This window comes from Schistocerca piceifrons, chromosome 3 (assembly GCF_021461385.2).
Source record: "Schistocerca piceifrons isolate TAMUIC-IGC-003096 chromosome 3, iqSchPice1.1, whole genome shotgun sequence".
NCBI lineage: Eukaryota > Metazoa > Arthropoda > Insecta > Orthoptera > Acrididae > Schistocerca > Schistocerca piceifrons.
The window spans coordinates 66,165,221-66,179,892 of record NC_060140.1 but is presented as its reverse complement, the minus strand read 5'-3'; the positions used below and the strand labels follow the sequence as shown (position 1 = coordinate 66,179,892).

General features: G+C 42.9%; 1 protein-coding gene across 1 annotated transcript in view; it reads left to right on the top strand.

The window, feature by feature from the left end:
• The window catches only part of LOC124788390 (arylsulfatase B-like), a 214,404-nt gene that overhangs the window by 150,767 nt on the left and 48,965 nt on the right, over positions 1–14,672 (top strand). The window contains exon 6 of the mRNA XM_047255655.1: positions 2,458–2,615. Within this exon, the coding sequence (XP_047111611.1) occupies positions 2,458–2,615 (158 nt within the window). The remainder of the gene's footprint in view (positions 1–2,457; positions 2,616–14,672) is intronic.

Here is a 14,672-nt window from a genome sequence, read left to right as displayed (position 1 = left end):
GAATATTTTCTTTAATTTTTAGAGTACGGAATAAGTCCAATGTTGCGTAGATTTCTGCGTCTGTGTGCTCTAGTTCGAGGTATTTCGTCCGGACGTAGGTGTTATATATTCTCTCTTTTCCCGGCTGTGTCATATGGCCGATTAGATAGTGGGTTAAATTTCCACGTCAGGTTTCTGGAGGTCAAGAATTCAATTCTTGCTGCAGGTAGAGTGTTAATTTCTTTTCTAGATCGCATGGTACAGTCTATTCTAGTGTCACATAGGTTCTGCGTCTGAATGTTCACTTCTGGGATTTCCATTGAGGGTGTAGGCCTTTTAGTTTATAGGTTCCACAATATGGGCAATTAATGCATGGAGTCAACTGACCCGTATGAATACTCTAGTTTAAGATTCCGATTCCATGAAGAGCTGTATTCCGTACTTAGTATTCTGAACTGCGTGATATAGCCGATGAGTGGATGACGTGGATTTGTGCGTCCAAATGCACGAGTTTGAGATTTCGATTCCGGTTGTAGATTTTATTTTTTACTGATATTCTTGACTGCGGTTATTGCATGGGGTACATTTCTGTTTCTGATTACTCTATATAGAGATTCGTGTCCGGGTGAATATTTTCTTCATTTTCTTTATTTTCTAAGCTGCGTGAGATGCTCGATGGGTAGATCTTCGCTTTTGAATTGTCGAGTTCGACGTTTCTTTTGTGGGTATAGGTGTATGTTTTTCGTAATGTCCTTTACTGCATGATATGGCCTGTTCGTGCATGCCGTAGGGTAACTTACTGCATCAGAACGTTGAATTTCGAGAATTCGATTCTGCGTGCAGCTGTAGTTTTCCCTTCCTTCTAGATGATATAATACGGCCGATTAGTGTGTCGGATATCTATGTGCGATTTGTGTCAGATTATTCAAGTTCGGAATTTCGATTCTTGTTGTAAGTGTACTGTTTTCTTTATTTTCTAAGCTTTATCATATGGGTATTTAGAGTGAGGGGTAGATTTATGCGTCTGAATTCGCCGAGTTGGAGGTTTCTTTTGCGGGTGTAGGTGCATACTTTTCATAAAGTTCCTTAGTGCATAGTATGAATATTACTACGTGCGGTAGATTTCTCGATCGTTATGCTCGAGTTCGAGAATTCAATTCCAGGTACAAGCAAAACTTTTTATTTAGTTTCTAGACTACATTACAATAGCGATTGGAGTATGGAGTAAATTTCTCGCGGGTGAACGGTCGAGCTATATTCCAAATGAAGGTGTTCGTAATTCCACATTTTTATATTGCATTATATCATCGATTTCTGCGTCAGAATTCTCGAGTTCGACATTTCGATTCCGTGTGCAGGCATATATTTTTTTTCTTTATTTTCTAGATTGCTTGATAGAGCCGACTTCTTCATCGGCTGGATTTCTACGTCGGATTGGTCGAGTTCGTCGTTGTGATTCCGAGAAGAACTCTATGCTGTTATTAATTTTCTAGTCCGTATGATACGTGCCTATTCGTTTTACGACGTTAACCGCACGTCTTACAAATAACTCGTTCACTATGATTAATACTAACGCAGACAAAAGTACAATTCTTTACTTTTATTCCACTCTTAACGGAGTATTTTTCCTTAAATGTTTAATAAATTGTCCTCCATGCACTGCACATGTTCATGCTTTCACGTGCAATATGAAGACTGTTACCGTTCTGCTGTACCTAGTCCGCAAAGCACTAATAAATACTGACTACAGGCCTCTCCTTTTTTATCTTTACATTTTTTATCCTCGTTAGTTCCCCTGCAGCTACGCAGATCACTTAGTTTACGTACACTGTTTCACGCTATCAACTACATGTGACCCAGTTTCTCAGTCTCCACACTGACAAGTTTTGCAGTGCTTTCTGACAGATGACAGGCAATTAGTATTTACTGATTGTTACTGTTCATGTATGATAAATAAATTATTATATTCAGTGTTCAAAATACTGTATTTAGAGGACATGTAGCCTTTGAGACAAAGGTATACTACAGTTTTATTGGGCAGATCTAAATTAGGATTTGTTTTTCATTGCTCAACTAGAGCAGCACGGCTGAGCTTTAGTGAATGAAGATAATTATCAAACAACACATGCGATAACAATGTCAGCAAATTGCCTTTCTTTGACGACGATTTTCATTATGTTATTATGCAAATAATCCCGCTGTGGCTTCAGAGTGCGTGAATTTGTCTTCACCAAGCATATAAAACGGTAACCAAAAACCACGAGTGACAACGCCGATGAAGTTTCCCTGCAACAACATCCAAAAAATAAGGAAGTGCGTTCACACATAGAAAATAATTTTATCGTCATGTAATAAGAAAGCTCAGTCTTTTCAAGGTCAAGAGTGGGTAAGCCGACTGTTGGATACTACAATGTGAGAGGTGGACCACTTCCTGAACGTGGATGACCTTCCGCCTCTGATCTCTGCTTCTGTCGGCAGGGGCGATGGCCAAGCTGGACGAGTCCGTGGGGCGAGTGGTGACCGCGCTGGAGCGGCGTGGCATGCTGGAGAACTCCGTCATCGTCTTCTCCTCAGACAACGGAGCGCCCACTATTGGCGACTACCCCAACTGGGGCTCCAATTACCCATTCAGAGGAGTAAGTAAGCCAGTGCAGTGCTGTACATTCCATTTTTCATAACTCTGAGTCGTCGGAAAGCACGTTTCGGTGGCTCACAGGCACTTAAGATTCTTCATGGCTGACGTCTCATAGTTCTTTAAGCATGGATTCAGAAATTAATCTCTATTACCTCTATCGTTCCGCCAATATATTACAGTTTCTGCGTACTTCATACTTATTACGCAGTACTTACCCAAGCGAGATGGCATTGTGCTGTAGACTGTTGTCAAGCAATCAGCTGGACGTTCTCGATTACAACTCTTTCTTTCGTGTTTTAGAGAAGTGACTTCGAGTATTCGAGTGCCTTATCTGAGGACAGGAACTGTTCTGTCCCATAGCAGACCAGAACAAGACCATCTGTAGATCGTTCCCATAAAAGTACTTGACTCCGACATGTTTGTCCATTTAAGTTTGTTTCTACATCTACATCTACATTTATACTCCGCAAGCCACCCAACGGTGTGTTTCGGAGGCCACTTTACGTGCCACTGTCATTACCTCTCTTTCCTGTTGCAGTCGCGTATGGTTCGCGGGAAGAACGACTGTTTGAAAGCCTCCGTGTGCGCTCTAATTAAACATTAGTCATCTCCTCGGAGGTATAAGTAGGGGGAAGCAATATATTCGATACCTCATCCAGAAACGCACCCTCTCGAAACCTGGCGAGCAAGCTACACCGCGATGCAGAGCGCCTCTCTTGCAGAGTCTGCCACTTGAGTTTGTTAAACATCTCCGTAACGCTATCACGATTACCAAATAACCCTGTGACGAAACGCGCCGCTGTTCTTTGGATCTTCTCTATCTCCTCCGTCAACCCGAACTGGTACGGATCCCACACTGATGAGCAATACTCAAGTATAGGTCGAACGAGTATTTTGTAAGCCACCTCCTTTGTTGATGGACTACATTTTCTAAGGACTCTCCCAATGAATCTCAACCTGGTACCCGCCTTACCAACAATCAATTTTATATGATCGTTCCACTTCAAATAGTTCCGCACGCATACTCCCAGATATTTTACAGAAGTAACTGCTACCAGTGTTTGTTCCGCTATCATATAATCCTACAATAAATGATCCTTCTTTCTATGTATTCGCAATACATTACATTTGTCTATGTTAAGGGTAAGTTGCCACTCCCTGCACCAAGTGCCTATCCGCTGCAGATCTTCCTGCATTTCGCTACAATTTTCTAATGCTGCAACTTCTCTGTATACTACAGCATCATCCGCGAAAAGCCGCATGGGACTTCCGACACTATCTACTAGGTTATTTATATATATTGTGAAAATCAATGGTCCCATAACACTCCCCTGTGGCACGCCAGAGGTTACTGCTTTCTCTTGGCACGGGATTCGGTAAAAGGTTCACATTTCTTCAATTATTAGTTATTTACATATTTCATTATGTGGTGAGGAAAGTAATTCTTACGAACACTTATTTTAGAAGAAAACATTGAAACGAAAGATGTTTTCAAATACATTGGACTATGAAATGGACTTCGCTAACAATTCTTCCAGCCAACGGTCTTGCCGCAGTGGTAACTCCGCTTCCCGTCCGATCAGTTGGGTTAAGCGCTGTCGGACAGAGGTAGCACTTGGATGGGTGACCATCCGGTCCGCCGAGCGCTGTTGGCCAGCGGCAAACTGAGGAGCTACTTGATTGAGAAGTAGCGGCTCCGGTCTAAGAAACTGAGATATAGCCGGGAGAACGGTGTGCTGACCACATGCCCCTCCATATCCGCATCCAGTGATGCCTGTGGACTGAGGATGATACGGCGGACGGTCGGTACCGTTGGGCTTTCATGGCCTGTTCGGGAGGAGTTTAGTTAACATTTCTTCCATTAATCTTCAAAGACGATTATGAAATCAGTTATATTTTCAAGACGAAATGTGGTCAAAAGTAATGAATTTTAATTTCAAATAGAGAATAATACGGTTACTTTGTACCAATGCTAGTCATTCCATCTACATGTCCTTTCGCAAACAGAGCGAGATCATAGCGACAGTTTACATCCTTTTGTAGGAATACTGATCTCTCTTATCTACTGTTTGAGGTCCTTACGCGAACTGTGTCTTACTGGCAGTAGGATCGTTCTGAAGTCTGTCGCCAGTGCTGGTTCATTAAACTTTCTCAACATTGTTTCACGAAGAGAACGTCTTTTACCCTTCACGAAAAGAACGTCTTTTACCCTTCAGCGATTCCCATTTGTATTCGCGAAGCAGTTCTGTAACAGCGTGCTCAAAAAAAAAAAAAAAAAAGCTCTAAGCACTATGAGACTTAACATCTGAGGTCATCAGTCCTCTAGACATAGAACTAATTGAACCTAAGTAACCTGAGGACATCATACACATCCAGCACGAGGCAGGATTCGAACCTGCGACCGCAGCAGCAGCGCGGTTCTGGACTGAAGCGCCTAGAACCGCTCGGCCACAGCGGCCGGCAACAGCGTGCTGATGGAACCTACTGGTAACAAATGTAGCTGCACTATCAATTGTTTCGACGTTTTTCTTTAATCTGGCCGGCAGACACCACACAAAACCGATACGGTAGTGGATGTATGAGGGTTTCGCTACACTGATCCCATTGTTTCCTTCAGTAAGCAAACCTGCCAGTTACTTTAGCTCTCCTTATGTAAACAAACTGACCACGTGGGTATATCTTTTGTTCATTTATCATGTAATTAATGGACAATAACTGTCATTATAAAAGAAACGTACTTTACAGTCGAGAAGTCGGCTTAATGAGGCTCTTGGGTATTTGTTTACCCAGGTATTCAATACTTTTAGCGTCAAGTGGTAACTGCCATTTTGATGCTGGTTCTTTATGACCCAAAAAGTGGAGTCTCCATGCCCCACTAGACCTGTGCTGCTATTGACCTTTCCGCCACTACCATTGCCACACCGTTTCTTATTTTCCTCGCAGCATCCTTGGACTGACATTTTTATTCTGGATCTCACTGTAGCAACGGCGTCATCAGTCTCTTAACGTGATACTGAAAATTTCCATCGTAGTATAGCACCCATTGGTATGCGTCCAGTTTTAGCGAATTTTCGGCACCCGTTTCTGAAACATATGAGGCTATTTACGGCTTAGTGGCTAATTTTTGCCAATTTTTTTAAGAAGATCGGCATTTCATTGCTATTTTACCGATTTCCCTTCTTCTTAAGATGTTACGTGTAGGTACAAGTTTCGTAATTAATTCCCGTGATTTTTTAAGACGAGGTATATAAACATGTTTTCACCACTATTTTACTGATTTTCATGAACCACAAGTAAAATACGTGGCTTCAGATGTTTAATACGTATCACCACAGCGTATGACTGTTCACAGTTTTTAGTAAACTGGTTAAAATGCTGTCAATTTTCTCCGCCAATGGACAGTTTTCTTTCCCCCTGGGAAGACCCGATAACAAGAACTTCGCCGCAGGCCTAAGTTTCGCTTCAAACGAACTCATCCCCCTGCACTGACGTAACTGTCAGCTCTGGTAACACCATCGATGATATGAATAGAAACGATATGTAGTTAAATCGACTTTAAGGTTTATTTAAGTTGTATATGAGTAAACGTTCTAGACTCTAATACGCCAAGGTCTATCTTGGATCTTGGCTTTTCTGGACAGGCTAGATTTAAGCTTTGAATAAAGAGTAGAATCTAGTTTCTAAGTTGAGATACATCTAGGTTATTCGTAAGAAGGTGGTGGGGAATGCTAGCTCTAAAGCAATGTCCGTGGGTCTGTGCCAAGGTGACGTTCCTACAAATCGGACATGAGAAACGTTATCAGACGCGGAGGGACTTTTTAACTGCTGAATATATGCCACTACGTGATAAAAAACGTACAGGAGCTTTGACTGTCCGAAAACGGATGGAGGTACTTCGCCGTGTGGGCGATCCTGGGTTCAAGACTGGTGTGGCCGAAGACTTTCGAGTTAATCGGATAACAATAAGTAGAAAAGTGAACGATCTTATGGATCATATAGTTTTAACATTTGACGACTGGATTAGATTGTCGTCCAAAATGCAGAAAATTGAACGGTTAATCCAGAATGGCAAAAAAAAATATTTACACTGTCATTGCTTTCGATTGCATCCAAATAAAAATTAGAAAACGAGAATTATATAGTGCTGAATACTGCATTCTCAAAGGCTGCGCTCTATTAACGCGCAGGCCACCGCAGGTGCTGGTAAAAATATTTACTAGCAAAATTGTAAAATGGACTGGTAGCATCCATGGTGCTACAATAATGCTTGGTTGCTTGGTGATTCAGGTTATGGAATATCGCCATGGTTAGTCATCCATTCCAGCCAGGAAGAAATGATTGTGAGAGACGAATCAGTTTGGTACATGTCAGAGAATGATGGATCGTGGAGAGAGCCTTTGGCCAATTGATGCAACTGTTAAGATCATTGGTAACTGCGTAAGACTTTCTTTAGAGAGAGTACCCAGATAAATATAACATGTGCGGTACTACAAAACATCAACATAACATCTCTAAGCACATGAAAGATCACTTTCAATACCATTTGGAGAACAGGAAAATACAGAAGGAGAAGACGACGATGAAAGTGGGAGTCCTGATGACGAAGAATCTGCCGACAGACAGCTGGGAAGCAGTGGGAGCGAGACTCCTGGTAATTAGGTACGGCAGTAAATGCTCGGATGTACAGGGTTATTACAAATGATTGAAGCGATTTCACAGCTCTACAATAACTTTATTACTTGAGATATTTTCACAATGCTTTGCACACACATACAAACACTCAAATATTTTTTTAGGCATTCACAAATGTCCGATATGTGCCCCTTTAGTGATTTGGCAGACATTAAGCCGATAATCAAGTTCCTCCAACACTCGGCGCAGCGTGTCCCCATCAATGAGTTCGAAAGCATCGTTGATGCGAGCTCGCAGTTCTGGCACGTTTCTTGGTAGAGGAGGTTTAAACACTGAATCTTTCACATAACCCCACAGAAAGAATTCGCATGGGGTTAAATCGGGAGAGCGTGGAGGCCATGACATGAATTGCTGATCATGATCTCCACCACAACCAATCCATCGGTTTTCCAATCTCCTGTTTAAGAAATGCCGAACATCATGATGGAAGTGCGGTGGAGCACCATCCTGTTGAAAGATGAAGTCGGTGCTGTCGGTCTCCAGTTGTGGCATGAGCCAATTTTCGAGGATGTCCAGATACACGTGTCCTGTAACGTTTTTTTCGCATAAGAAAAAGGGGCCGTATACTTTAAACCGTGAGATTGCACGAAACACATTAACTTTTGGTGAATGGCGAATTTGCTGCACGAGTGCGTGAGGATTCTCTACCGCCCAGATTCGCACATTGTGTCTGTTCACTTCACCATTAAGAAAAAATTTTGCTTCATCACTGAAAACAAGTTTCGCACTGAACGCATCCTCTTCCATGAGCTGTTACAACCGCGCCGAAAATTCAAAGTGTTTGACTTTGTCATGGGGTGTCAGGGATTGAAGCAATTGTAAACGGTAGGGCTTCTGCTTTAGCCTTTTCCGTAAGATTTTCCAAACCGTCGGCTGTGGTACGTTTAGCCCCCTAATTGCTTTATTCGTCGACTTCCGCGGGCTACGCGTGAAACTTGTCCACACGCGTTCAACCGTTTCTTCGCTCACTGCAGGCCGACCCGTTGATTTCCCCTTACAGAGGCATCCAGAAGCTTTAAACTGCGCATACCATCGCCGAATGGAGTTAGTAGTTGGTGGATCTTTGTTGAACTGTTGCACTGTTATGACTGACTGATGTGAGTGCATTTCAAGCACGACATACGCTTTCTCGGCTCCTGTCGCCATTTTGTCTCACTGCGCTCTCGAGCGCTCTGACGGCAGAAACCTGAAGTGCGGCTTCAGCCGAACAAAACTTTATGAGTTTCTCTACGTATCTGTAGTGTGTCGTGACCATATGTCAATGAATGGAGCTACAGTGAATTTATGAAATCGCTTCAATCATTTGTAATAGCCCTGTATTTAGGTTTTTTTTTGTTTAATTGCATAGTATTCAAATGTAGTGCGCTGCACATAATCAGTATAACCGTAACTGAAAGTTACAAGAGAGCAGGAAAAATATACAAATTGTATTTTCATGATTTGCTTTAGACAATAAAGAATAGAAAGGAATGGGTATGGTAATACGAAAAATTTACCAATACGATATATATGTTCCACACTAGTAATCCATTTGAGTAGAAATGTCTACTACAATTTCTTCTAGCTTTCTCTTTTACTCTTCTATTTGAAGTGAGAGAGGACAAATCGCTCACTTATTTTATACTCGAGACTATTCTTTGATGTTCTTACGAGGGTGAGTCAAATGAAAACCTTACATTTGTAATAACAAATCGAAATTTCGCACCGTTGTCCTGTAAGTTGGTAAGCGTGCTACAAACATTGTGCAGAATGGCCTGTACGTGGCAGCATAGTGCAGATGCACACATACCGTCGCAGTATCAGTATAAAGGAGGCCGCCCCACTTGCGACTTGCACCAGGGATGAACAGCGTTCTGTTACTCGGTTTTTGCGTAGTGTAGGTGTGAAACCTTTTGAAATTCATCGACGGATACGGTGATGCATGTTTGTCACAGCAGCAAGTCTACGAATGGAGAAGGAAGTTCACAAATGGTGTAACTTCAGTGGAAGATCAGGCACAACGAGTTATGACTCCACAGAACATTGCAGCAGTTGAAGGCATAGTGGAGGAAAACCACCGAGTGACACTGAATAACATTGCAGCATGCTTGCAGATTAGTCACGGGTCAGCACACCACATTGTGCATGATGTGCTCCACTTTCACAAAGTGTCTGCAAGATGGATGCCACGGGAGCTGACTCCTGAAATGAGAGAATGACGTGTTGATGCTTGTGAAGAACTTCGGCTCTTTGAACGACAAGGTGATGGCTTCCTTGCACGAATCGTTACTGGGGACGAAACCTGGGTTCACTTCCACCAACCGGAAACGAAGGGAGCGAGCAAGAAATGGCGCCATTCCTCATCACCAAAATCAAAGTAGTTTCGCACAGAGCCATCAGCAGGGAAGGTTATGCTGACTCTCTTTTGGGACAAAAAGGCGTCATTTTGGAGCATTACATGCCTACAGGGACCACTGTCACGAGTGCATCATACACAGATTTCCTAAAAATTCATCTGCGGCCTGCAATCATATGAAAGCGATGTGGATTGCTGTCAGCAGGTGGCAATGTAAGGCCCCACACTGCGCGTACAACAGTTGCAACAATCACAGACCTGCATTTTGAGTGTCTTCCTCATCCACCATACTCACCAGATCTTGTCCCAAGTGATTTCCATATGTTTCGACCACTCAAAGAAGCAATGGGAGGAAAGAAGTTCCGTTCTGATGAAGAGGTACACTACGCGGTGCATGAGTGGTTGCGCGGACTATAAAAAGAATTTATTTCTAAGGGAATGTATGCACTTTGTAAGCGCTGGAGGACTTGCATTGACAATGGGGGTGATTATGTTGAAACGTGATACAGCTTTGTACTACTTCTGCACAATATATAATATTTTACAAAATATTTAAGGTTTTCATTTGACTCACCCTTGTAGTACGCCCTAGACGTTATTTTTGTGAGAAGACAGGAAGCTATCAACATGAACAGGCACGGATAGGAATATGTACATTGTTAATGCATGAGGGATCTTTAGTGCAGCTCTCCTTCAAATGGTACTTTCTGGAGTTGAGAACGAGCCGACCGGTTGCTTATTTAACAGTAGATCTAGCAGTGCACATTTGGAGCAATTATGGAGAGGAACATCTCAAAGCACTTACCAGGGATAGAATGTTGGTCCCACGAATTTCTCACACCAGTGTGCAGACAATGCTTTCAGCCAAACAGGCAAAAAACTGCTTACCTTGATGTAGGTGTTAGGCGTTTCTGGTCATGGCTGGGACAAGTTCACAAAAGAGTCGTGATCCAACCAGCCAGGGCGTTCTGACAAATTTGCAAATGCCTACTTTGTAAAAAGCTAGAGTCCATAAAAATCCGTGAGTTTCCATGTTTCCCTTGAACGGGACGCTATCGATGGGGCTGTCAGGTGGTGTTGTCCCTCTGTCTGCCAACTTTTTGGGAAACCTAAAGTATTCGGAAGAATTTTAGGACCGAATGTAACATTTATGGTGGCTCTGAAATGGTCCATGTTGGGACACAAAAGCACTTGTCTTAGATTAGCCAAGCTCTCTGGTCTAACATGCTGTAATATTTGGCCGTCAAGATAATGATCTCTGTGATAAACATGTTGTCCACTTTAGGGCTCAATGAAAACTCAAGACACGCTGCCTAAAATGACCGACAGTTCAGACCTCAGGTATCTGAGACAACTCGCTGCGGCAGGGACATCCGTTTCCGGTCTGCCGTCTTGATGTTTGATCTCCCTGCGCGCACTGCTGTATAAGTGAGTGAAATTGGTCCGTGGCAGAGCGGTTCTCGGCTCTCCAGCTACGCTCGCAGGGTCAAATCCTGCCTCGGGCATGGATGTGTGTGATGTCCTTAGGTTAGTTAGGTTTAAGTAGTTCTAAGTTCTAGGGGACTGATGACCGCAGATGTTAAGTCTCATAGTGCTCAGAGCCATTTGAAATTGGTCCACGGTGTGAATGGTGAACAGTAGTGTCACACGCTGGAATCTGCCGAGATTTCAGGGTTCCATCAGAGGGTAATTACGATCCTTCTAACAGATCGCCTGCGCGCGAATTTGCATACTTCGTGCCCACGGTACTGAATTACAGGCGACGCACATTGCTACTCTACAGATGGTTGCACCACGACCGTCATCTGGTACAGCGCTACGCATCGTATTGCTGCTTCGGCTTGTTATAGCAAACCCGGTCACGGTCTCACCACTTGTTCTCAGTATAACTTCTGTGTAGAAATAAATCCATCAAAGTCTATTCGGCATTAGATAATTACAGATTGTGTTATCCATATCTCGAGCCATCGTAAATAGATTAAACAGATATACCTTAACATAACGAGATTTTCACTCTGCAGCGGAGTGTGCGCTGATATGAAACTTCCTGGCGGATTAAAACTGTGTGCCGGACGGACACTCGAACTCGGGACCTTAGCCTTTCGCGAGCAAGTGCTTTACCAACTGAGCTACCCAAGCAGCTTGGGTAAAGGCAAAGGTCCCGAGTTCGAGTCTCGGTCCGGCACACAGTTTTAATCTGCCAGGAAGTTTCAATTACACCTTAGTCTTTGCCAACCAAACGCCACCCTGTGGAGTGCCAATCAGTTGTTGTTTCTATTTGTGTTGACCACATGATTCATTTGTCATCTCGCTTAACTTGTGATCAATAAACTCTTGCTATTAATTTATAAAGGATTAATGCTGTGCTGATATATTAATTAATTATTATTATTATATTATATTATTATTACATTACATTATATTATATTTATTAACAATATCAATTGACTGCAGTAATGACATGGCTACCATTTCATTAAATTATATCAGATACAGGGAAAAGTGATAACCTCCACTTCAGGCTAGCAACAGCAACCACTGTCAGATGGCAGGATCAGTTTAGAAGATGCATACCCAAGTACACAAGTGGGAGGCTTACAAGTTAAATTGATTGCTGTCAGGGTGTGAACTTACAGTCTTTGTGCTTGACTTGTAGTGTTCCAAATCGAACCGCAAGACCAGGGTAGTCTTGCAGACGGTTCTGTAACTCTAATTGTTTTGACAATACAAGGTCTCTGAAGCTGCGGTAAAGACAGGTCCTCTATGCTTTCAGTTTCATATGCCACAACCGTTGCCAGTGCAGGTCGAATGTGTGTTGAGGTTGTCGGTTTTCTTGCCGCCGTAGCAACAGCTGGGTATGTATCTGCATAAAATATTTCTCTCTGATCTCTATCACAGTCTTTAGTAGCGCTTGATAAGTGATTGGCATCACCCGAAATAGCTCCTGGAATCTATCTGACAACAGAATTTCCTTTCTGGGAGAAAAATACACGTAAATCTTTTTCACAATCTTTAATTTTAATCTGTTTATTTCCTGTAGCCTTCAGATCAGTTTTCTATTTCACTCCTCGTGTTGCCGGCCGCGGTGGTCTAGCGGTTCTAGGCGCGCAGTCCGGAACCGCGCGACTGCTACGGTCGCAGGTTCGAATCCTGCCTCGGGCATGGATGTGTGTGATGTCCTTAGGTTAGTTAGGTTTAAGTAGTTCTAAGTTCGCTTTTGAAATACTCCCACCAGCTGATGGTACTACACTCGCGTCTGCTTAGCTGTGCTCTATACGTATACTTCTAGACGGTAGTGTCTGATAGTTACATCATTCTGCTGCCTCGTGCCGGCCATTGTGGACGAGCGGTTCTAGGCGCTACAGTCTGGAACCGCGCGACCGCCACGGTCGCAGGTTCGAATCGTGCCTCCGGCATGGATGTGTGTGATGTCCTTAGGTTAGTTAGGTTCAAGTAGTTCTAAGTTCTAGGGGACTGAAGACCACAGTAGTTCAGTCCCATAGTGCTCAGAGCCATTTGAACCATTTGAACTCTTCGTGTTAGTGAGCATCTTATTAAACTACGCAGCAATGTTTTGTTTGTCAGTTCCGTGGAAGTATTCCTGTGCATTAGTATTCCATACATTATTCTTCTCTCAGCCTACCTTCGTTGCCAAATTGAAGAATAGTGCTTTGATAACTGTGGCCTTTTCGGTATCTTCATTTTCACTAAAAGGCATGTCGATAATTGGCTCTTAAACAAGCACGACCTGATCGTAACAATGCTTTGCGAGCCACTAACGTTTTTTATGAGCGCAATGGGTAGAGAGGGTAGGGGGAGGGGGCAGACACAGAATCGCTGCAGTTTGTCGCCAAGAGGTGAAAGCTGACTCACAGTGAGAAAGAAGATGTCTCTTGGTCTTGGATTGTATCAAGCAAAATAGAATCTACTTTAATTTTCCGACTGAGCAGGGTACATGTACCTACACTTACCTTCTAATTATTCACTTCACAAGTAGTCGGCGCTACATTTAGGCCCTATGGACTATTAAATAGATTCTTTTATTCACATTACTACATATGATTATACTGGACTTCTAAAAAATAGCAGCTGGAAGGATGCCGTAGAGAAAAGTAAATGTTCTACCCGTGAATCCCGAACTAGATCGGCGGACCGTTAGGTTTCTGCTTCTCTCGTCACTTCCAGTTTGTAACTGTCACAGCTGCTTCGCATTTTGGTATTTCCTGGAGATAAATGCTACGATACTACGCATATTGTTACAACGTCTGTGTTTAAGCAAATACCGTACGTGCAGTGCTCCATTAGAAACATGTAAAACAATAACTTCCCGTACTCTGCGCAGTGGTCCCTATCATACCACTAAACATGCTCTGTCTTTACAGTGGACAGGATTTGCGGCTGTTTACCTGCCACACATCAGTCGATGTGCCAGTTCCCAGCATTTGGATCACTTCCCTTGCGATTCGTGCAGATGTATCTATGCCCAACATATGTATTACACTTCTACTCGCTATACATGCTTCCTGTTAGACATTTTACTGCAATTAATACTTCTGCAGACAGTGTAATGGATATCTAAACCTATTAGTGGGCAATAGATGTATTTAAGTTCATGGCAACTACCAGACTAACCACAGCACTTCCGGCTTGCTTGTACACAACTTCACCACCTGCGAACATCCTACATCTGAAATAAGTATGCTGCAAGCCGCTGTAAAGTGCATGATGGAAGGTATATCACACCATTAATATCGATTACCCTTGCATCCCACTCTCACGCACTGATCGAGTGAAAAGTGATTGTCTGTATACCTTCATACTTACAATAATCCACCTTGATGTTGTGTGGGAAATACGTCGTCTTTCCCAGAGATTTTTTTCCTGTTACATATTCGAATGGTGTATGCCAATATATATGACCCTTGCAGCATCCACATGATGCGTTTGACTTACAGATCAGCCATTTAACACGACAAGATGAGGACTCACATGACTGTTAGACAGCTATTACGTAGTACTGTGCTGTTGAAT